General features: G+C 40.3%; 1 protein-coding gene across 4 annotated transcripts in view; it reads right to left on the bottom strand.

Annotated features, from left to right (window-relative positions):
• LOC127579874 (matrix-remodeling-associated protein 7-like) overlaps positions 1-24,807 on the bottom strand; it is an 88,514-nt gene that overhangs the window by 19,196 nt on the left and 44,511 nt on the right. For all 4 annotated transcript variants that reach the window (XM_052032900.1, XM_052032902.1, XM_052032901.1 and 1 more), the window contains exons 2-3: positions 12,903-12,993; positions 2,265-2,355 (exon numbers count right to left, since the gene is read on the bottom strand). In XM_052032900.1, the coding sequence (XP_051888860.1) occupies positions 2,265-2,355; positions 12,903-12,993 (182 nt within the window). The remainder of the gene's footprint in view (positions 1-2,264; positions 2,356-12,902; positions 12,994-24,807) is intronic.

The following is a 24,807-nucleotide window of genomic DNA, read 5'->3' on the forward strand; positions in this document are numbered from 1 at the left end:
GTCCATTTAGTTTTTAAAATAGTGTTTTTTTTTTAAAGATATCACCTAGAAGCAAGATTTTAAATTTGAAAATTTAAGCCTGATGTCAATACCCATTATTGTAGCTTTTCCTCCAATCATTTAAGGTTACAGTTCCTACTTCAAGTACCAACAAATACTAAAGGTACTGGTTTAAGCTTGTACCAGTCATTGCTCTGACAAATCAGCACAAAAACTATTCAAAACTAATGGATGGTGAAAGCTTGAGTGAAGACATTGATGGTTACATCTTTGCATTAAAATGATTCCCCCAATTCCTGGTGATTCTACTGGGTTCTGTAGAATTAGTCACCAAGTATGAGAAGTTTATAGTCCCAGTTTGTTCTTTGAAGGGAATCTCCACTTAACTACTGGGGGTTTGCAGTCACACCGAAGTTTGGTGCTCCCATTAATGACAAACTTGAGACAAGGAATAGTGAATGGTTTTTATTCACAAATCTTTAAGCATATTATGAAACTTCTCAGATCCAAGGAGGAGGCATCTGTTCAAGGGACCAGTGGAAACACTAACATTCATACCCAATTGTCTCCAGAATGGAGGTCAGTCAACAGCATTGCTGTTGGTTTAGAGTCACATTGGCTTGACCAGACAAAGGAGAATAAGTTCATCTTGAAAGCATTGCAATCTGGTGCTCATGGTTTGCTACTGTTTCATATTATGGATTTCAGTACTTAAGTTCCTCTTTGCATTCAAGTTGTATAGCTCATTCAAACAGAGCAGTGTTGAAAGCAGCATTGTTCTGATACAAAACTTGAGTGGCAAAAAAATGCTAATACAGCGCTAGTGAAGTCAAATAAAGCCATGCCAATTTCCACTCTAAACATCCTAAAAACAAAGGCAAGCAGTGGGTTTAAATGACAGAATGGATGACTCTTGTACACATGGGATAAAGTACTTCCAACTCATTTTCCCAAAAGCAAAAAGTCATGAGGGAATTATGAAACAGTAGGTTGTCAACTAATGTAGGACACATTTAAGAGAAGCCAAGCAGATTGAAGGACTACAGATCAATTCCCAATGTGAGTCAAAGAAATAAACTTCAATTACTTTGATATTTCAGATCATTATATATTGGGGGCAAGGGGCATTTCTTTACACATGGTAGCTTTATTTCAAATTGTGAATAGCCAAATTGCACTGCAAAACTTGAAACAAAGTATCAGGACATTATTGGGCTTTGAATATGCATTTTCAGAACTGAAATAGCAGTCAATACTCCAAAAATCGAACCCAATTAGGTTACACATGTCACATACGAAACATCTGACGTAACTTAAAGGTTATTGAATCACCATAAATTGATTTAGAAAGGCATTGAATACTTGTGCTACAAGAGATTACACAATTCATTTTCCTGCTCTGCACAACATAGAAAACAAATTGAAGTTTATTCAGCATCTTTACCTTGCACTCAACAGGATCAAAATCTATTCCACATTTACGACCAAATATTGAAGGAATTAGACAATCTATTCAATTTCCATAATTTGTCACATTCACTGAAATGCTCCATGAACTGCAGAGCCAACTCAAGTGCCTTAAAGATTCTAAACATGAAAGTAAAATACCTTTTCTCCAACCTCTATCTTGCATCAAATTCTGTGTCCCTCAGCTTCCCACATACTGTCAACCATCAAGTATCTTATAGGCAACATGCAAATAGATGCTAATTACTACATGGTTTAAGGTCAGTTTTTACTTTGGGAAATACAATAACTCAAAAAAGCAATGAGGTATATTAAATCTATTTCAGGCGCTTAAAGCTGTTCGTTTCCACAAGTTGTTTTAGAGTGAAATCAATTTAAGAGCAGACAGTTTACAGAATGCAACTGATAGTAAAGATACACACTTAAGCACAATTTTACATCTTCAACACTTACTATTCTTATCCACACCATTCAGAAAAAAAGTGGAACACACAAGTTAGGCAATCTAGCTTTTTTCATTTCTCATTGCTGTTTAGCTCTTGCCATGCAGACTTGCCCAACAACTGCTCCTGTAGCTTTAACAACCTAATTTTGTGCACATCTATTATCCCCAGAAACTCATCTGTAGTTGAGACAATTGTGCATGGCTTCCACAATGCAAAGTCACTTACTTCAGATACTTTTCTGGACTGTAGACTAGTCAATTTTTTTAATACAAGTTCAGTATTTTAACTTCTGTTTAGAGAAGGCAAAAGTTAACATTTGATTTGAACTCAAACTTTGATCAGTTGACATACCGTTGTTCTTCCTCCAGTTGTTCTTTAGTCAATGATTTTTCATAGTTGCTGCGTTGAATCTTGCCTGGACGATACTCATCAACTAGGTCATCTGGAAAAACAAATGAAGCTGCAAAATACGCACAGTCTAAAATACTCAAGCTAGGGCAGTACATCATAATTGGGTAACCTAACTAAAATCTCCTGCTCTGTTCAAAGTAAGATTTGGGCAATTTAAATATTCCACAGGTTGCCAAACTGAAGTGTCCAGATATCAACTGGTTATTGGACATTGATTGCACATTTTATCCTATTTAGAGCAATTCTTCCACTCCCAAGCATTACTTATTCAATGCTAGTAAAACCTTGGGTTAAAATGGTACTCCCCCCCAAAAACCAAAAGTAACCAAACAATTTAATTTGAACTGGAAATGTGAGCAACACTCCAGTCAGGGAACTCTACATGTACTGAAGATTTCCAGCATGTAGCATTCCAAGAAAAGCAGACTTGCTCCTTTAAGAGCAATGAGGTCTTGCTTGAATCTGCTTGGAAAAAGCTTCCCACAATTGCTGAAAGCAAACCAATCACAGCAAACCATAGAAAATTCTCATTAGTATGTCACTTCACATTTCATTTTGGGTCAAGGACAAGGCACACATTTGGTCGGTTTCAAACAAAACCCATTTCAACTTAAGGTTCGAGAATGTACAGGGCATTTTTTTTTTGACTGGGCATTTTTTCCTGTCTGACTGTGCTAAATACCATTGTCACAAAAATTCCAGATTCTGCAAACAAATTTCTATTTTTTCCTACCTTCATATTTATAATTTGGCACGTCAAAGCTGATGGCCAGTATAAACATTTAAGTATCAAGCAGTTTTCCAAACTGTCAACAAAATTTTACTTCCCTTCTCTTGCCCACAAACTTCATTTTTAGTTCTTAAACTACTTGTTAATCTAATTTTGTTCTTGGTCATCCTTTTAAACCTAAAATGGAGGCTCAGAGCCAGCAACCAGCAGTGAGGAATAAACATCCCTACAAATTAGGCATTACTTTTAATATCACACTGAAGCTGCTGGGATAAAGAGGACCAGTTTGCACCACTGTTTAAGAAACGGATTTTAAAGTCAGAAGTTAGCTGCAGAGCACTAATAGCGCCTTTGTTATTTTAAAGCTCAACACCATAAAGGTCAAGACAGCTTAAGTTGTAAACCAAATTTAGATCTTGACTGAATCTGTAATCAAAATGGTACTATAGAGTTTAAAAATCAAAAAACAAATCATGGATTGCTCAATCCAGAAAGTAATTTGGCAAGGTATGAGGTCAGTGAACAGTTTGCTGCACCATGGTTATGTCCAAAGTCACCAACAACACATGCAAATTGTCAGTTTCCTTCTTTACCTACTCCCCCTAAGATCTGCAGCATGGCTGACAAAGCCAGCATTTACCACCTCTCCATCTTTACCAAAAAGATTGCCACGGCTGAAGGCAAAAATTTGGTGAAGATGCAGCCAATGTTGATAGAAGTAGTTGAGATTTAAGTGGAGCAACCTCAAGCACAGTCACATGGGTTAACTCTGGTCCAGTTTGGACCAAAGTTGTGCTAAGCTCCAGAGCCAAGCGGACTTGGCTAAACCCAAAATGGGCATCAAATAGCAGATTAACAAAGTACTATGCAGTGGCACTGCAAGGTACATCTGACACTTAATAGAATGGAAGATTAGGGAGCAAATTCTACTGGTGTACATTCTGCTGCTTATTATCTATTATGCCTAATGAATAACCAATTGAGCTGCCAAGTCCAATGTAAGCAGAAGTATTTTAGTGCCACACAACAGCACGGAGATCTGTGTGTGAAGGATGGTGATCCAAAAGAATCTGCAGTGATCACTATCAATGTTATCAAGGACAGATGCATCTGCTACAGGAACACAAAAGTAGTCAACATTGTTTATCCTCAGTCACCCTCTACCTGCCAAAAACCCAAGTCTGGTTGCCACATCCATTGGACTCGGTTTATTGATGCTGTCAAGCCAATCTTTATGGATAAAGTCTCCCACATTGTCCCCTAGATACCAGTCTGCTCCCAAGTGTTCGACATCAGCAGCTGAGGGAGGATCATGTTTCCTTGCCCATGCTCTACTTGATGCCAATAGACAATTGGTTGAGCATTAATGACATTTGAAGGCCAATCCCCATCTACCATTATCACCATCTTGCTCTTGGACAGAATACTGTATATCCAGAGACCAAGGGATGATTAGCAGTGTTAGGTATAATTGAGGACAACTTCCAGGCCTCTGTTCAACTGGTTTCAGAGAGTTCTCCCAGTTTAAGACACCAATGCTTCAGATGTTGTTTGGGATAAAGTTGCCTGTCATGTCAAAATTTGCTTAGCTTGATGTAGGGTAATCCTCCAATTTTGTTGTTTCTATGTAGCAGTTAAACCAATTTCAGATAGCCATTCAGAATCTACCACAATTTTGCTTAATGGATCAATTCAGTTGAGCAGGCAAATTTATGACTAAGAGCATTAGAAGAGCATTGTTAACATCTTATTTTATTGAAATATTTGATTTTAAATATACCAATACTGCAATTGATGCTGGTATTCACTTGGACTCCACACCAAGATTAAAATCTGTCACAGCTACAAACAAAATTGCAGCAAGGTACTCAAATATATTCCATGTTAACCCAAGGCTCAAGTTGCCACCTGTTGGAAGGTTCATTGAAACTGCAGGAGGAGCCTAAAAGATCTATATTGCCTAACATGTAGAATCACAGATAACCAAGTTCCTATTTTGCTTAGTGGGATAATTGTCTTTGCTACCTTCTGTCAAGCTCCAAATTAGACAGATCACATACACAAGGATGGTTAAATCTAAACTGATACGTGGTCCACAAATTTAGGACAAGGATCGTGTGCTTGTTTACAAATAATAGTCAACACCAATTCTCAATACTTGGCATCTGCATTTTAAACCAACTGAATGCAGTGTTCATACATAGGATGAGGAGGAAGCACTGATCTTTCAAAATAAAGATTCACTGCAGTAGTCAAAATCTGGAACAAGGCAACCGAGATACATATTCCTATTCTGAAATTGTTTTAGTCATTGGACTGGTATTTGATCATGAGCCAAAAGTAGAATATAGCCCTGCATATCTTGCAGGATGTGGCAGACAACAAGGTTGAATAGATGTGTGGGACTGCATAGAGAGAACATTGGTGATCATAGCTTGGATCAACATTCCACATTTTGCCAATAGCATGCAGTCCAAAATTAAACTCCAAGGTCAAATCTGTTGGAATTCCTTGCAAACATCAGCATCCTTTGCATCAAGCTGCAAGCATCCCATTCAAGGCCCAGAAAACACCATTTTAGAAGTGCTGAATCATATTCCAGTTTCTAGCATTCTTAGGCCAGATGGAAATGGTCTTCTTCATCTTTATCCTTTAACCAGCAAGTGAATGACACTGGTGAGTGCATGGAATGGGCTGCTGGAAACTGTGGTAGAGACTGATACGATAGGGTCTTAAGGGACTGTTAGATAGGTACACGGAGCTGAGTAAAATAGAGGGCTATGGGTAAGCCTAGTAATTTCTAGGGTAGGGACATGTTTGGCACAGCTTTGTGGGCTGAAAGGCCTGAATTGTGCTGTAATTGTTCAATGTTCTAAAAACAGAGAACTCCCCCTGCATGCCAGAGCCAAAGTATTGGTATATAAAAATCGAGTAATCAATAGTGATCACCCAGCTTTACTGTCATCTCTGGTGGCACTATCACTTGGTCACCCCATGCCAACTTCATTTACAGGACTGGGCATGAGAACATTTGCTGCACTTCCCAAATTGTGCAAGTGATGTGGGCTAGCTGAAACCTCCATGCAGTGGTGCTGCAAGGACAGTTATTGCAAATTTTCCAGTTGCAAATAAGGACTATTGGTTCAATTTTGGGATCAAAGGCAATGAGGAACTAATTGGCATGTACAGCAAAGATAACCACTGCAATAGTGACATTTTGGTTGATGGGCTCAAGGGCTGGGGATTGTGGAGTAAGCAGTAAATTGTTCTACAATTACATTTTCCACACTGAATCTCCTGCAATTTGCATATGGTAAACCAATAAAGCATTTACAGGAAGAAACCCATTCATTCTAAAGTCCTTTTCCTAACATGGAGCCACATTTGCTGATGCTCTAGTCAAAAGTGACCAGAGAAAAAGTTTCTACCTGAAATGACTTGAAATTTAAAAAGGACTAGGCTAGTGCTATTTATCAGTAATATTCAGACGCAGTCAAGAAATCTGATGAATGCAAAGTTGTGTTAAAATAATGGTCAAATAGCCATCACGTAGTAGACAATCCCTAATCATCATAATGGCAAATTCAGACAAGATGGCTGGTGTGGCACTAAAGTGACATGTCAGAAATAAATTTTCATTATCGATAGTGAACAGAGCATAGCTGCTGAAATGCATCATGCAAGTCTTTAATTTTTGCATTAAAAGAGTTGAAGTTGTGTTTTTGTTTAAATCACAAGAATATGCCTACTGTAGCTGCTAAGTTTAAACAGGATTGCAATTTGAATAGAATTTTTACTCCTTAAACAAGACAGGCAATTTTCAATTCCTCCTCAACACAATTTGAACACATAGGAATTCCTATGGCTCCAACATTTGAAGGGCACAGGGGCAAGAAATTACTCAAGGTATATGGAAGCAGAAAAGGTGGAAATATTCTGTTGCAAACTCAACCTTCCAAAACTGATTGAGTTTACAATGAGATTTAAAAAAAAACACCAAACTGCTACTACCTAGGAATTTGGAGTCCACTAGGAACAAAAACATCAGAGAGAAATCTCAGTGAAGTTACTATCTCTACAAGACTTCTGGACAAATAGCCCATACCATACACAAGCTGCACCCTTCCTTCAACTAAAATTTGGGGGAAAATGTAGACCCAAACTAGTGCAGTGTCCACTTAGTGACATCTCACCCAAATCTTCCAACTGGCACATCCATCAATATTACTGTGCAACTTAGAAGGAGCAACAAAATCAATCATTTAGTTTTGCTTAAACATGGCAGAAATTTGGCTCACAAATGTTATTTTCTAAACTTATTCCACCAGTAGTGGCACAGCTGAGACTGCAGCTGCTTCAGCTCCAGCAACAGGTGTCATCCTGATCTTACAATATTTCTGTCAAGTATGCATGTTCTTGTGATAGGTTTCCTCCAGGTGCTGGAGTTTCTTCCTACATCCCAAAATATACTGCAAGTAGGTTGTGGCTACTGTGAACTACACCTAGTGTAAATGGTACAGGAGAGGGAATTCAAATGAAGTAGGGGGAAGGTGATTGCTTTGAGAGCCAGCACATACTCAATAGGCTGAATGGCCTCCTGTAAGTAAAAAAATACAGACATGAAAAAAGTCATTAGATTGACAAAATTGTAAGGGAAATTGTTAAGCAAAGTATGATTTTTTTTGCAATGGATATCCCCATTCACAAAGCTCAACCTTTACACAATGTGTTTTGGCATCAGCTGCAGTCTTTCCAAAAATGAGGGTTTAGGAGAGAACAGGATTTATTTGGCGATAAAGTAAATTGGAACTTTTCCCAAACAAAAAGGGGTTAGAGATCTATTAGGAAGCATTCAAAATAGAAGAGCTTGATAAAGAAACTTGAGTAATTGCTTCTTCCACTAAGTGGGTCATTTAGATTTCAGTTCAGTAGTAGTTTTGAAACACTACCAAAACAGTGTAACCACATTCCTTTGCAAGAATTCCTTCAAAAGGACAGGGTTTTAGGAGGCAGGGAGGTGCTGAAGCAACAGGGCAAGGAACTGGAGAGTTTAAGAACCAAATCCACAGAGCAAGCCATGTAGGCCCTTCTGCAAGTCAATATTCCATGATGAGCATCATGTACATCCATAAATCTCAGGCAAGCCTTCCAGGAATTCTTTATGGTAAAAATAAAAACATGGTTTTGAAGCATAATGTAGTAAGCCTGGCTATTTTAGTGGATTACTATAGAATTGACCAGAAAGACTCAACTTGGGAGAAAGGACAGACTACAATTTTGGATGCATTAAGCAGATTTAACTTTGAAACATATCACTTTTAAAAAAACAGTAACAGTTCTTGAATGTTTAACTTTTTTAAAGAACTAATGCCTAGATTTGTATTCACCTACAGAATCTGGAAGTACTTTTTGCATCCATTAAAATCCAAGACTTAATTTTTGGTCCACTGGGGACAATGTTAGAATTCCACTTGCATTTCATATTTGGTTAGATGAGACTTCAAGTACCAAGACAATAAATCCTTTACATCAATGCAAGATCACATTCTTGAAATCTTCAACATTAAGACATTAAATCAAAATTATGAAGTGTCAAATACTGCTCTATCAATCTGAAAATTAAAGTGATATAATAATTACATTATGTTAAATGGAAGAGGTGGCTTACTATGGGGGTTTGATTGCAAGGAATGCAGTCAGGTATTCTTATGGATGTAAATGAGATTCTGAAATCGCATAGTCTCCTAGGTACCAGGATTAAGGCCATTTTAGTAGTTGTAGGACACTGGGGGTAAACAGCCAGAAATTATAGCCCACATTGGTACTAATGACATGGGTAAAGAGGGCTGATGTCTTGCAACAGGACTCAAAGTAGAGTGGAAGACGCCACTTGCAGCTGACTCTACATCTAACAAGTGTAGAAGGCATGTTTAAGGGTGAAAGGCCAGGAAACACCAAATAAAAACCCCCAAAGGAAGCATATGGTAGGTTGAGCATGAGAACAGGCGAGGCCATTCAGGAGTGCAAAATGAGCAGGGGGATATTTAGCAGAGCCATAAAATATCACTGGTAGACAAAATTAAAAGGAAAATCTGAAGGCACTTAAATACAAGAGTAAAATGGTAACTAGGTAAAAAGTAGAGCCACTGGGGACCAAGGAGGTCACTATTCAGAGGCAGAAGTTACAGTTGAGGTCTTAAATGAAAGGAAGTGTTGTAGCAGATTTTGAGGGGGGGTGGGGGGCAGGGTGAAGGAGGAATATGTGGATATTCAAGCATGTCAAAAAGGTATTATGTAACTTCTGGCTTCAAAGTAGTTTAGAGTCAGATACATGGAGGTGGCCTCCACCCACTGAGACAAGTACCCACTTTTGCACTAACTACTGTAAGCCATATTTATTCTCCACATTCCAGTGCTATACATTAAGAGAAATTTGTGGCCAATTAACCTACCAATGCAGTTTTAGTGATGTGCAAGGAAATCCATCTGGTCACAGAACATGTAGACTCCAGAGACATCACCAGAAATTGAGATTGAACATGGGTCACAGGAGCTGAAACAGCTCTACTAGACATGTCACTGCCTTAAATATCCCAGGCTATTATCAGAGACAGGAGCACATATTGCTGGGGCCCTGACAGATGATTTTTATATCTTTGGTAGCCACAGGCAAGGTACCAGATGACTGGAGGATTGCAACTGTGGCATCTTTCAAGAGTAGCAGGGAGTAAGCCAGCAAGTTGAAGGTCAGTGGTAAGCAAGTCAATTGAGAAAAAGTTAAGGGACAGGATTAATGGACACTTGGAAAGAGGGATTGATCTACAAAGCCATGTTGACTACAGTTGGAGAAGGATTCTAATTTAATCAAGCTTCTCTTGGAGGAATGACAAAATATTTGAGGCCAGAGTATTTGATGTAGTCTAGGTAGACTACAAGGCCTTTGACAACGGTCTCACATGGAAGGCTGTGATCAGTTACATTCTGTAGGTGCTGGGGCCCTTGCTGTTTGCATACAAATGTGATAAGTTTGCAAGTAACAAACATGGTGCTGATCGGAGAAAGCCTTAGATTTCAGAATATCGATAAGCTGGCCCATCCCCAACACTTCCCTTCCCAGACAAGTCTTCATCTCAGGAGATATTAGCCACAGTTACCTTGACTATACATCCTCTCATCCCATCTCCAATAAGCATGCCATTCCATTCTCCCCTCAATTCCACAACCAACTGCATTCATCCTAATAAGGCCTTTCACTCTGGTGCCATCCTCGAAATGCAGCTTCCTCTCTGCCTTAGTGGATGGAACTCCCAACCACCTTTCCTCCATTTCCCTACACCTGCTGTAGGACAGAACCAAGTTCCCTGGTACTTGCTTTCTACCCAAAGGCCCTTTGCAATCAGTGTATTGTCCTTCACATTCCACTAACCCTAAAATAACCACATCACATTCTCCTTTGTGCCTTTCACAGGAACCAGTCACTTTGCAACTCTGACTGTTCTTGTCCCCACCCACCATTCCAATCCCAGAAGCTTCCCATGCAACAGCCAGTATGTAACACCCACCTATTTCTCCCCCTTCTATCATCCAGGGATGGAAGCAATCATTCCAGGTGAATCAGTGATTCACTTGCACTTCCAATCCAGTCTGCTGCATTTTGTGTTAACATGTAGCCTCCTCTACACTGAAGAAACACATTGGCTGATTGCAAGTCTGCTGGAGTGCCTGAGCTCCTGATTGCTTGCCAGTTTATTTCACCACCCCACTCTTCTCCATCTGTGGGTTCCTTCATTGTTACAAGGCCAATGCAAGCTTAAACAGCTCATTTTTCATTGAGGCACATTGTGGGGTGCAGGACTATATTGAATTCTCCAGCTTCTGCCAACTTGCCCTCTGTCAGGACTGGCCATTTGTGCTTGCAACTTTTTATATCCTGGCATGCCGTGTCAGTAGGCCAAAACGTTATGAACAGTAAAGCTCAGCTGTCCATTTAATGGCTACATCATTTCACCTCATTACAGACATCTTTGTTCCATTCACGGCCCTCCCACCTTCTGATGCTTACTTTCCCAGTTCTGAAGAGTCCAACCTGAAATGTTCACTGAATTTCTTTCCAAAGATGCTGCTTGACTGCACAAGTTCCTCCAGTTTTTCCCCTGGAAAAACAACTGGCAAGTTGGGTGTAGCACTAGTTGAGAGAATTAAATCCTGGAGAGGTGGTGAGATCTTATGTACACCAGGAATGGTAGCCACCCACCACCACCCCCTCCCCCAAAAAAAATGAACAAGGGGACCTTAGCATGCAAGACCACAGATCCCCAAAGGTGGCAGCACATGTAGATGAGTGAGCAGCCTATGGAGTTTGACCTTTATTAGCCAGGTATAGAATAGGTGTGCTGGGACACATTACAAACATTGGAGTATTGTGTACTGTTGTGGTCACCATTGCAGAAGCACAAAACTGCACTGGAGAGGAGAGTTACCATGTTGCCAGGGATAGTGCATTTTGGTTATGAGTGAAGACTGGGTTCAGTCTTCCTGAGCAGAGGCAGCCAAGGGGTGGGGGGGAGGAAAAAGGATACAACTTAAAAATTGAGGGGCTAAGTGGATTATGAGAAACCTTTCCTGAAAAAAAAGGGACATCTAAAACCAGGCCATTAGGTTAAAGAGAGTAAGAAGGTTAGGGGTCCTGAAAAAGCAAACACTGTCTGGGGTGAAAACATATCCAAGGTGGAGCCAGGTACATGCAATGAGTATCTCAAACATTCCAGTTACCAAACCCATAGGCTATGGAGTATTAGTAAATTAATAGCTGGATACTTGGTCAGCAGACATTATGGACCAAAGCACATTGTGTTCCATGACTAATAACTATTTGTTACAGTAAGCTGATTATAGTATTGTCAGTCATCTGTCAGGATACTGTTAACAAGACATTGCGGGGGGACCAGTACAGAGCAGTGAGATTCAGTATTAAAGGCTACAGTCTGCTGTGCATCAAGATTAGAGATAATGGCATAATGAGTGTGAAGATCAAAGAATAGATTGCAAAAACCCAATTGCCCTTTGATCTTTCTTACAATTTATTGCAATGTTGTGGGATGTCTGAGAGCAGACTGTGGGATTGGAATAAAGTGATAATGTTACATTTTATTGCTGTACAAGAACCCAATGCAAGTTATTCCTCAGGTTATATGGCCATGCTGTTGAAATTGGGGCTAGATAGAGATAGTATTAGTTTAGCTCATGGAGCAGACTCGATGGACCGAATGGCCTACTTCTGCTCCTTTGTCTTGTGATCTTGATCTATTATGGTGTTGGTAACAGTTGAGTTGTGAATTAGATACATCTCTTCAAGGCTAGGGCATGAACAGGATGGTATTTGATACCTCTGAACCAGGTGGTCAGGGAGTCTGCTCCTAGGTGAGACACAACCGGAACACTTAATTCAGCCATGGGATCAGGTGCCACAGACTTCATTCACTAGTGTGGTGGGCAAGCTCCAAACCTCAGAGGAAATCCACTACTTTTCACCCATTAACAGGTGTGACCCTGACCAAGAGACACCAAACCTCTGCCCACTCCTTTTGTACAGTTGTCATCTCTCCCTTTTCCAGGCAAGAGAAAAAGGGCTGCACTTTACATTGGTAGCCTGGGCCAACATTTTGCATTAGGCCAAATCCAATTTAATTAGGACCTTAGCTGGAGTTCAACTCCTTGCATTCCATTACATGTATCCTGCAGCAGTCAACCACAAATTGGAGACAGCTTTTTAATCTCTGCAGGAAGAACTGATAAGTTCAAATGTGTTGCTTACCCAGTTTAAATAGTTAAAGCTAAAGCTAAATTACCAGTGACATCAGGAAGAGATGGTTTGGTGCTTTCAACCTCTGCTCCATCTTCAGAAGATTTTTTAGTACTTTCAACCCCCTCTTCATCTTCCTGCAAGGAAGAATTTACATGTTAAAACAGTTAATGGCTTCCAGTTCAAGTACAGCATTCACAAATTACAATGTTTCCCTGGAAAGCTTTGAACAAAACTATCTGGAACCATCAGAAGCAGATTACCTTGTGAAAATCTGTTTCAAGACATTGACCAAATGACAAATACCAATATCATATCACTATTAGTATGCCATTTTTATTGGTTTAAAAAAAAGATTTTTCAATTCACTTACATATTCAAATGCCTCAAGTTGCCATCTAGAGAACAAGTCCAAGGACAGGTGGATTGCATCTGTTCTTGGTTACCTCTTGTCCCCATGGACAAGTCTTCTACCATGTCAATCAGCCAATACTTCAAACCTTGGAATTCAGCCAAGTGCATGGATTTAAAATAAAAACTCTTGACATTAGTTTTCAAACTTGTAGCACCCCAAAAAACTCCCATCCTAAAAATTAGATGTTTGGAATTGAATTTAACTGTGTTAAGTTGTGGGCTTCAAATGCAGCAGTTTGGGCACAAATCTGCAGCCTGGCACTTCAATGCAACAACCTCACTACTTACATGCAGTCCAAGCCACATGCAGACATTGGGCAGAAATTTCTGCCATCTTGTGAACCAAGTGGTGAAGGTACTCCCATAGTGCTGAGGCAGGAGTTCCAGGATTAACCAGGACATTCAATGAACAGTAGGACCGAGGGAGTGTTGTACTTGGTCCCTCTGTTCTAAAAGTACATGGTTCCCTGAATTCCCTCAAAGCGGTGTTGCAGGTAGACAGTGGTGAAGGTAGTTTTTGGCACACTGGCCTTCAGAGCATCAAGTATAGAAGTTGGAATGTTGCAGCTGTACAGGATGTTGGCACGGCCCCATTCAGAATAGTGTTCAGTTTTAGTCACCTGCTAAAAGAGATACCATTAAGCAGTAAAGAGTACAGAGGAGATTTACAAGGATGTTGCTGGGACACAAGGAACTGAGTTGTGGAAGCTGGTTGAGACTTCCATTGCATCATAGCAGACAGAAGGGTGATCTTAGCGTTCAAAATCATGGAGGGGCATTGAGACAGAGTCAATACACACATTTTTCCCCCAGGGTTGGGGAACCAATAACTAGAGGGCATAGGTTTAAGGAGGGGGGGGGAGATACTCAATAGGAACCCAAGGGGCAACTTTTTCCACCCAAAGGGTGGTCAGTATATGGAATGAGCTGCCAGAAGTGGTTGATGCAGGTACATTAACATTTAAAAAGCTACCTGGACAAGTACATAGATAGGAAGGTTTGAAATATGGGCCAGGCACAGGCAAATGGGACTAGCTTACATCAGAATCTTGGTTGGTATGGATCATTTGGGCTGAAGGGCCCATTTCCATGCTGTACGACCGAGTGCTCATTCAAAGTTTCAGAGCTTATTTTAGTCTTAAAGTGGCTCCATTCAAGTGTTGTTACTGCAGCCTTTGAACTGCAGGAGAACTCATTTTTAAAATACAAAATACTGAATGGGGGGGGGGGGGGGGGGTGCCTTCACAGTAAAGTCCATGTGACAATATTCTGTGATGTGAAGCTGCATTATCTATCCATGCATCAAGAAACAATTTTAAAAATTCCCCACATTTGAAGAGCAAAATTTTAATCCCAAATTTTCAGGTAGTGATTGGAATTCTAAAAGGGCAAATTTCCATTACCTGAATGGCTATCAAGCAGGGTGTCCTGCAGTGGCTGCTTGCATGTTTGTAAGCTCACCATTAGCAGCTCAGCTTTGAGGGTCAGAGAAGGAATTCCAGACTTGGTTAAAACAACCAATCTCACTTCTTTATCCTTACCTGCTTCAAGACATATTGATACCTATATGACAGCATCTCACTTTTGCTTTGTTTCCAAGCTGTTTGCTTTGATAGCATCAGCAGCAGGGATAAAGCCACCAATGTATACATGGTGATTGGGTGGTTTCGAATCCCATTTCAAATTTAGGTTTAACAGCCTTCCTGCTTGGCCAGCTGGCAAGGATGCTTGCAGATCCCCAGGCCTTTAGCCTGCTGCTGGGCCTGGCAACAATGAATGTGACCCACGGTTGAGGGGGAAGCTGTTAACACTCATCTTCACTGCAGTTAAAATCAGATTGAGTACATCTAATAGTATGGTTGAGTCATTCAACATGGCATTGGGGGCAGGGGGAGTAAAAATTGCTTTTAGAATGAGTCCATTGCACAAAATTGCTTGAATTTAGAGTCATAGCATAATACAGCATGGAAACAGGCCCTTCAGCCCAACTGGTCCATGCCAACCACAGCATTCTCCCTGCTGGTCCTAGCTGACAATGTTTGGTCCATAACCGTCCATGCCATGTGGCTATCTAAATGCCTCTTAAATGTTAGAATTGTACCTGCCTCAACCAGTTCCTCTGCTGAATCCTACATGACCTAACCTTCCAGATCAGCCTGCCATGTGGGACATTCTCAAAAGGCCTTAAAGTCCATATAGACAACATCTGCTGCCCTACCTTCATTTACCCCATACCTTTTTGAAAAACTCCAAAGATTCAGACATGACCTCCCATGCACCAAACAATGCTGACTATTCCTGATCAGACCTTAACTATCCAAGTGATGGTAGATCTTGTCCCACAGAATCCCCTCGAGTTGCATGAAAACAGATTTATGATGAATATGTGGGTACTGGCATCTTAATTGTCAAATAGACTACATGGCCAACACAAGCCAGCATTTACAGCTCCATTGGCAATGGTCCTGCCAAATTAGATGATCAAAATCTGTTCTTTGTGATGCCGAAGGAAGAACTTCCGCAGGTTTGTTTTGAAAACAGCTGAGTGAATGGCAATGTCAGTGACCTTGTTCATTAACACTCCAATGCAGTTGTAAAGCTTGAGTTTAGAAACAAACCTGTTAAAGTTTAGAGTAAATTCAACTAAGCAAGCACAATTAGAGACAAGGAGAATAGGCAATGAAACCACAACCAAGAATGCTGTAAAGGCAAAACCAACTTCTTGTAGAAACAATGCACCTTCATAAAACCCCCCTCAAACCAAATTACAGCCTCTCCTTCGTAACAGAAATCAGAGTTTAAATGCAAATAATATTCCCAGCAAGTACAAATGATTGTTTGTGGCAAAAGCACTGTTTAACTGAAACCGGAACACATTTCAAAGCAGTACCATGGTATTTTTTGTTGGAGCCAAAAAAAATTCAAATCTCTAGTTTACATGTATAGCCTGATGTCATCTCAGTAAACTGGTTTATATGGTAAATTCCTGATGAGGAAGGCTATCCTCTTGGGAGTGAGAATGCAGGAGTCAAAACCAAGCATTTTCATTCCTTGTAATTTTAGGTTCAGACCACAACGATACCCAAATAGCAGTACCTGCCTACACACTGGCAAATGACATGCTTCCCTCCCAATCATCCAGCAGTACAAGTTACATTGAATTACATCAACTACCTGCTCATTATACAACTACATTGCATCCATGTCCATGCCAGGATCTCATGCTAATACATATTATAAATATATTGATAAGAATATCATTTCAAACTGATTGTTCTCCACCAAGCTTCTGCATTGATTAGTTTTATAGATCGATGCACATGGCAGCAAGATTAACTGGAAGCAAACATCTCAATATGGCAGCCACAATACAACAGAGAAACATGGTCTGGTTTGTATCCAATGATCATTTTATTAGAGTATTAAACACTCATTTAAGTCCAAAATGTTGCTTAGATTAAGGATTCCTGGTTATCATTTTTAAATGATACTGCAGACCATGAGGGGGAAGTCTCTGGGTCATGATCAATCCACAAATCCAGATGAGAAATGTTCTGCCAAGTGCTTTGAAGAGATTTTGCATGTCAAATTAGCATTCCAAAATAGATCAAAGAAAAGCTATCAACTCTCCAAATTACAAACATTTAAAAATACCACTGTATGTGCAGAGAAAAAAAATCAAGCATGGACAGTATGAAAACCACCAAGCACTGCTACCCAATTTGAATCATGGTGATGAAGTTCACAATGAAGGTTTGGGTCTTCAAAAAGCATTAAATCAAGAGTGGTTAGATTTCTCTTCTCCCTCACATGCAGCTACCATTTCTAAACAGAAGGTACAGCTAGTGCCACTGCAGTAGCAAGCTTGCACAAATTTAGTTTTTTTGGTCAAGTGGCAATCTGGCTTTAAATATATACGAATACCTCTGCATTCCAGAGGTCACGAGGGGGGGGTTTATACATATACTGATTTATAAGCAGCTGGGAGTTACACCAGCTGGAAGCTCATGCCAATTAGTAGGAACTGCAATTAGAAGCCTTCACCACTGTCTTTTTGCTGACCAGTAAAGGTGGAGTAGATAACATTGAACTAGGTAGGCAGTGTTTCATTAAACAGATGGATTTATGAATTAGGATGGAACTTTGCCCTTTCCTCATTGCTCAAAATAACAACAACCAGCTGTCAATGAAATGACACTAATGCTGGAAATATAAAGATCAAACAAAATGCTGGGAATACTCAACAGGTCAGGCTGTATCTATGGGAAGGAATGTTTTGCGTGAAGAACCTTTCAGAACTGGGAAGGGGACAAACTTATGTTGCAGGGAAGGAGATTTTTGTCATGATCTGCTGAGTATTTTGAATACTGAGTTTTGATTTTTGCCAACAAACAACTTGTTACTGCTCCATTTTAACCACAGTAACATGACTCAGCTTGTCTCTGGAACAGCAGTCCTTTCATCTCATGTCAAATACTCAACACACTGACTGGCAAGCAGCCAAACTTCCCCATAATGTATACAGACAGTTACCCAGATTTGTGCGCATACCTGCACAATGTTTGGCTGTATCATGAATCAAAACATTAGGTGCATCAGTTGTGAGCAAGGGGATGAAATTTAATGCAACTATGCTATATTGCTAGATTTTCAGTTCAAACCACAATTACAGTCAAAAGCAAAATTCAGCACAAAACCTTAGTCTGGATTATCCAAGGCAAAAGGACATCAGCTACTACCTACACAAACCAAGGGACAGTAATCAAACATTTAATATTTGTAATAACCAACACAATTATGTCAAAACTGTATCATAAGCTTTTACCCGCAAGAGTTTAAGCAGATTAGGTGGACACATGCAGGTTTAAACTCTAAACTGCTGCACAAGAGTGAATCAAAGCCTGTAATTTCATATTGAGTGCAAGTTCAAGTTCTTTTCATGAAATTCTGCACCTTTTTTCTCCAAACATACCTTTGCTCATTGCGGCCAACAAGTTCTATTTTAACTTCATCAGTCCACAGGACTTGTTTCCAAAATGCATCGGCTTGTTTAGATGTTCCTTTGCCAACTTCCGACACTGAATTTTGTGGTGAGGATGCAGGAAAGTTTGGAGAAAGAAAGGGTGCAGAATTTCATGAAAAGAACACCTCTCCAACTGTTAAGCACAGGGGTGCATTGATCATGCTTTGGGCTTGTGTTGCAGCCAGTGGCACAGGGAACATTTCACTGGTAGAGGGAAGAGTGAATTCAATTAAATACCAGCAAATTCTGGAAGCAAACAGTCTTCAAAAGCTGAAGATGCTTTTACAACAGGATAACAATCCTGAACACCTCAAAATCCACAATGCACTACCTCAAGAGGCACAAGCTGAAGGTTTTGCCATGGCCCTCACAGTCAGACCTAAACATCATTGAAAATCTGTGGATAGACCTCAAAAGAGCAGTGCATCGAGACGGCCCAAGAGTCTCACAGAACTAGAAGCCTTTTGCAAGGAAGAATGGGTGAAAATCCCCCAAACAAGAACTGAAAGACACTTGGCTGGCTACAAAAAGCATTTACAAGCTGTGATACTTGCCAAAGGGGGTGTTACTAAGTACTGACTATGCAGGGTGCCCAAACTTTTGCTTCAGGCCCTTTTCTGTTACTTTGAAACTGTAAAAGATGGAAATAAAAAGTAATCTTGCTTAAAATAAGAAATATATCTCATCTTTAACTTTATGTCTTTTGAAAATCAAGTCATTTTACTCACTTAGCTATTCAGTAACAGAAATTGACCAGGGGTGCCCCAACTTTTGCATGCCACTGTACATGCTATAAAATGGTCTTGTTTCATTGAATCACCCTAACACTACCCATGAACTAATGGAATATGATATCCAGTTATGAATATCATTAAATATACCCAGCTTGGGAAAGTGCTTTAATGTGATTTTTGCAAGTCAGGTCATTCATTAATCTGGCCAGCCCCTATATGGAGATAGGCCAAATCCAGGATTTGCTTAACAGAAAAGCTCAAATGATACAAAGTGTTCTAATATTTCATCCAGTGTGCAGATGCCAGGCACTGGTCTTACAAAATAGCAATTTGCTGACGCATTCTAGAGCCCCAAAAAGGGTCAGTAGAATCTGATCCTGATGAATCAGTAACCCTAGGATAAGTGTTTTGTTTTACAGCAATTTAGGTTTTAAAGCAGCAGCACAGGCCTTCAAGATAAATCAGCTTCACTGGAAGAGTTCTTAGCATAATGAGACATGTTTCCATGCAAGAAAGCCATTACTTCAGTTCAGAAATATGGAGATCCATCCATACACTGGCACTTCACACTTCTGCAATGTGGTTTAGCAGCTCAAAGACAAACTGACCCTTTTAGACCATAGAAGTCCCAGATTCAGTCACTAGCCCATGAGAAAAGAAATCCACAGCTGCAGGATTTAGCCTTTAAATATGTCAAGCTAAAAGGAGTGAAATCTCAGTTCAAAATGTCTTATTTGGTTAAAATTTATAGCATGCTGCCGTGATCAAACATTGGACTGGATACCAGAGTACAGCATCAGGATCTGGCAGCAAGCAATCTTCAAAACAGCCAAGGTTTGAAAAACACTGAGCAGAAAGTACATCAAGGACAACTGCAAAAAGCAAAAACTAAATCAGATGTTTGGTGTATATATAATTACTGCATATGTATAGAGCCTGAAAAATAAGGTTGCATCCCCTAGAGGCAACATCAATAGGCAAAATCATTAAAGTCCTATGACAAACTGGTAAAATTAAATGCAGACATTTGTCATCCACTTTTCCCCAACTTCTAGGCTGTTAAAGTTGATATTTCATATACCTGGATTTTGGGGTTCAAAACCAAGCCACAACTTCAATTGGATTAGTCCCATTTCATTTGTCTAAAAACTATTAAAAATCAATTAAGACTTCCTTGCAAAGTGGGCAAGTTGAAACCAAAGGCAAGATATTGAATATCCATGAAGATCCACTGAACCATTGAATTTAGTTCCGATCTTGCTGCAATAAAATCTTTAATGTTAACAAATCCAGCTGGCAATAACTACAAGCTGTAGTTGCACTTCGTGTGCCAGGTTATCAAGATCAAAAGAACCATGTGAATTAATGCATTTCCTAGATCTGGTTGGGTTAGGTTATGGATCTGGCCTACTCCCTCGACTCTTAATTTGTACCCAAACTTTCTCTCATTGAGGGCCAGACAAGCCGCCAACCACAAATCCCACACCACAAAGACCATCTAAGACCTCGCTGCTTAGTTGCTATCACCAAGGGCAGAGTGGCCCCAACAGCAAACTACTGTCAGAGGCTTTTGAATCATTAAAGAGCAGACAGAAACCAAGTTTATTCACATCAACTGAACTTGGTAAACATTAAAATTAGATATTAACATTCAAGTAAACTACGACATTGGATTGCTACTTATGCCCCAGCCATCCTTAAGTGATGGACTGGTGCAAAGTACCTCCAACTCTTGCCCTCATTAACAAGTGCAGCAGGAGGTTAAGCAGGATGTCATCTGAATGCCAGCATCTCAGACTTTAGCCAATTTAGCTCAAATGTGTTGAGGCCAAAAGTAGACAACCAGCAGATCCCTTGAAATTGCTGGCTGCCAGCCAACTTCACTTTGTCCATTAACCCAGGAGGGAAAGGTGCAGTGTACATTTCCCTTTGATTAACTAGTGGACTCAAAAATTAAGACACTGGGTTCTGTATTCAAGAGAATGCAAGTGATCAAAATATGCAAGGGAATCCAATGAAGCAGACCAAGAGGTGTGATATTTAGGAGGGTTATGTTGCAGTTACCAATGTTTTAAGTGCAGCCAAGAGGGATTTTTTTTTATATAATAACTGGGATAATGAATCAAACCACCAGAGGAAAATACAAGGTTTCTTCAGATCACAAGCAGGTAGAGTCACTGCCTGCAACATAGGTAAACTTATGGGATTCCTCACATCCTGGGGATCATGTGCACAGCAAGTACTATCAACCTACCAAGCTCAAATTTAGAATGAAGCAGCTACAACTACTTTAAAGCACAAGTGAGGCCAAGTGTTGCTGGATTGTCCTTTCCACAAGGCAGCCATGACACATAGCAGTAAGCAGGTAACCACTTTAAGCCAGTAGGAATAGGAGGCTCAAGGTTGCACCTCAAACTAGTATTGACATTGACTGGTGATAACTTGACTGCAGTCCTGAACATGGTACCTTTGGTTAAAACTACTAATTGGAATAGGAAAGGTGGAAAAGGCTCCCTAGTTACATGCAGGCTCCAGACAAGCTTCTCTGCTACAGCCGACCCAGGCTCCACAACATGCCCTCTATGGGGGGGGGGGGTGGCGGTGGCAGAGTACCACACACAGGGGAAATGTAAAGCAAAGTTTACAGGCACCAACATTGGTGAGAAAGGATAAAAGGTCCTGCAGGCAGATATGGAAGTCCTGCTTTTACCAAACTCAAGTCAGTAATATTTGGGGGATGGTAGTGCATTTTGCCAATATCTGCCTTCAGTGCTTCTACTGCATCAACATAGCCTTTAGCAAAGTGGCTTAAGGCCAGTGTCTTGAATGCAGCACACTTTGTTCTAAGTAGCAATTCCCCTGCCTACCCAACCCTGCTCAAAACTTGAGACATTTACTCCAGTGCCTTCATGTCTGCTGCAAGTTTCCTCCAAAATCCTCCCGTGGTATTGGCAGTATAGATAAACCATCTCCTGCCATTACCCCCATTAGCTTTGTGGACATACAGCTCCATACACCCAAACTCAATCTGCACACCAAACAATGCAAGTTTCCAGGAGGACAAAGCTCTTGTCCAGGGCAATAGCTTCATCAGCTTGAGCAAATCCTGGCTCAAGACTGCTCCAATTGACAAAAGCATCTAGGTAGGCACCATGACAACATCAGAACAGAAGCAAACAATCTAACCAGCTCTGGCAGAAGACTGCAGTTGCCACAGAACTCTAATTGAAATGAGTCAATTGAGGTACGGCCTAGAGAAGCATCGCTACTCAACTCCCAGTGCCATGTGCTCAGGCAGGAGATTGCAGATGAGCAGCTGTAGAAATGGCGTGAAGGGGCAGACTTTAGATTCCTGGGGTGGTGGTACAAGCATCCTTGCTGGGGAGGTTCACTGGACCTAAAGGTTAAACAAAATGGCTATGATGCAGAGGTAGAAAACAGATTTGGTGGGGGATAGACACCAGTACTGAAAGCAAAAGTGCACAGATTAGCAGTGATAGCAGGAGAAAAAAGTGATGTATGCAAATTCAGAATAAGTGAATGACAAAGAGCTGCAGTTGCAATTAATCATTTAGGTTAACATTGTAGCCCAAGGGGTAAAATAGTGCTCTATATTACTGAATACCCCAGCATCTCCAAGAGCAGGAAGGAAGGGTGATTGCTTAAAGCTTTGCTGTATTGGAACAGAGACATGGATAGGTCCACACTTCAGTTAGGGATGAGGTGCCATTACACTTGAGTACATAGTGAGCCAGAAAGGTGCAGTAAAAATTGATATACACAAAAGCTATTGCTGTGGAAATACAGGGGATTAACTATTCTAATAGTGACTACAATAAAGTAGAACAGGTGGAATTGAGAATTTCCTTTAGTACATTTGACTCACAGGGAACATGTATTGCCAAACTTAGCTCTGGGAAATGAGTTAGGCAATTAGCAGGATCATTCATGAAGTGATACATTACGTTTTAGAAGAGGTGTGGAAAGTATAGGGCCTATTAAAAATAGTCCACTGAAGAGCTGGTTTCAGTGACAAACTAATTCTGGCCCCCAAATAAAGTAGCAAAGTTTGACAGACAAAACCAATTGAATGGGGAAGCCAGTATGGGGATTGTTTAGGAATGGTTCATGTACACTTGTGATAATGGAAGGGCAGTTAAAAATTGAACTTTTATATTACCAAAGACCCCACATTAAACCCAAAAGGAAGCATCTAGATGTCAGGTTAGTAGTGGGAAGGAACCAGGCTGGATTGTAGAAAGTTCACAAGGGGAAAGAAATTAACAATGAGTAATGTGCAGTAAACAAAAAATCCAATCTTCTGGGGACAAAAAGTGAAGATTGTTAGAAATTTAGGCTTAAGGAACCAAGAGAATATCTGAGGGAATAGTCAAGGTACAAAACTACATTTTTTTTTACAAAAAATGTAATTGAAAAGAGCAACTGAAATAAAGATATACAAGGCAACTAGAGTGAGTGAAGAATGGTCCAAATGGAGTTCATTCTTGAGTCAAGGGCAGGAACCTTATACTGGCCATTATTTGAGCATCTGAGGGAGTAGAGCATGTGTGCTGAAGATGAGACAAAGGTAATTTTCTTTTAAAATTGTAGCAGGGCAACAAGCGTAACTATAGACAGATGAACTTCAGTGGTGAAAAAACTTGATCGTGGACAGAATTAGTCATGAACAACTGGATTGATAGAGGAAAATCAGTATGTGTTGAAAGCAAAGCATTAACTTGACAGCTCATTGGAGTAATAGACATTCAAGGGGAGAATGCAACTGATGTGGTACATCTGACTGACATGCCCATTTAGTACACTGTCTTCAGGCCCATAGTGTTAAAGGTACAGCATCATGGATAGAAGATTAGTTGAGGTCACAATAGTACAAATCAATGGCTGTTTCATATTAAGTGCGTAATGACTTCGTGTGTCTAGGGAGACAAACTTCCAGATTTGCATACAACTTGGTTGTGAACTAGAGGATAAGGAACCTGGGAATGGGTGGATGTGTGGAATTTAATGCATGGTGTTATTTCATTTCTGAAGCAGATACAAGAACTGATCAGGGAATGTGCACAAACATGTGCTCCATCTTGTGTACTTTGTGCACAAAATCAGCAGGTTGGGAGTACACAAGATCCTAGATTATGAGACATGGAGCACAAGACCACGTGACAAATTTAAACTTCAATTTGGCCACAAGATCTACCTTACCATGAAGAACAGGATACTAGTGACATGGAATGTGATCTTGTTGTATACAGAAGCTAGAGTCTTTTAAAACAGATTCAAGGAAAATGCAGATTTAAAGTTGAAAGGGCTTGAAAACAATGTGGAAACAAGGCCCTGAAGATATGTAGGGTCACTTTTGCATGAAAGTAGCACAACAAGTCTGAATGACCTTCTGTGCTGTAGTCTGTACTACCAAGTGGACCAAATGGGGAATGATGGCTGAACATTTGGAAATTTGATCCATCCAATTAAGCAAATTTTCCCCCAGTTGCAATGTGATGACACTGGTTAGGCAGCCATTGTGGGGAGTCCTTAATTTCTTTTGCAGTTTTATCTTGTAGTATTTTTTTTCCCCCCCAATATTCAGAGTCCAAGTGGGCAGCAAAATGTTAGAGTGGTTCAGGTCGTGGTACATGGTTAGTAGCAACACCAATGGGTCAGGTGCAAATGTTTGAAGTGCAGCATTCAAATAAATTTCTATTAGATCAACCCAAACTATGCAATTAACAAACTTGCACATTTGTCTGGAAGGTCAATGACCT

This window comes from Pristis pectinata, chromosome 18, assembly GCF_009764475.1.
Source record: "Pristis pectinata isolate sPriPec2 chromosome 18, sPriPec2.1.pri, whole genome shotgun sequence".
Taxonomy (NCBI): domain Eukaryota; kingdom Metazoa; phylum Chordata; class Chondrichthyes; order Rhinopristiformes; family Pristidae; genus Pristis; species Pristis pectinata.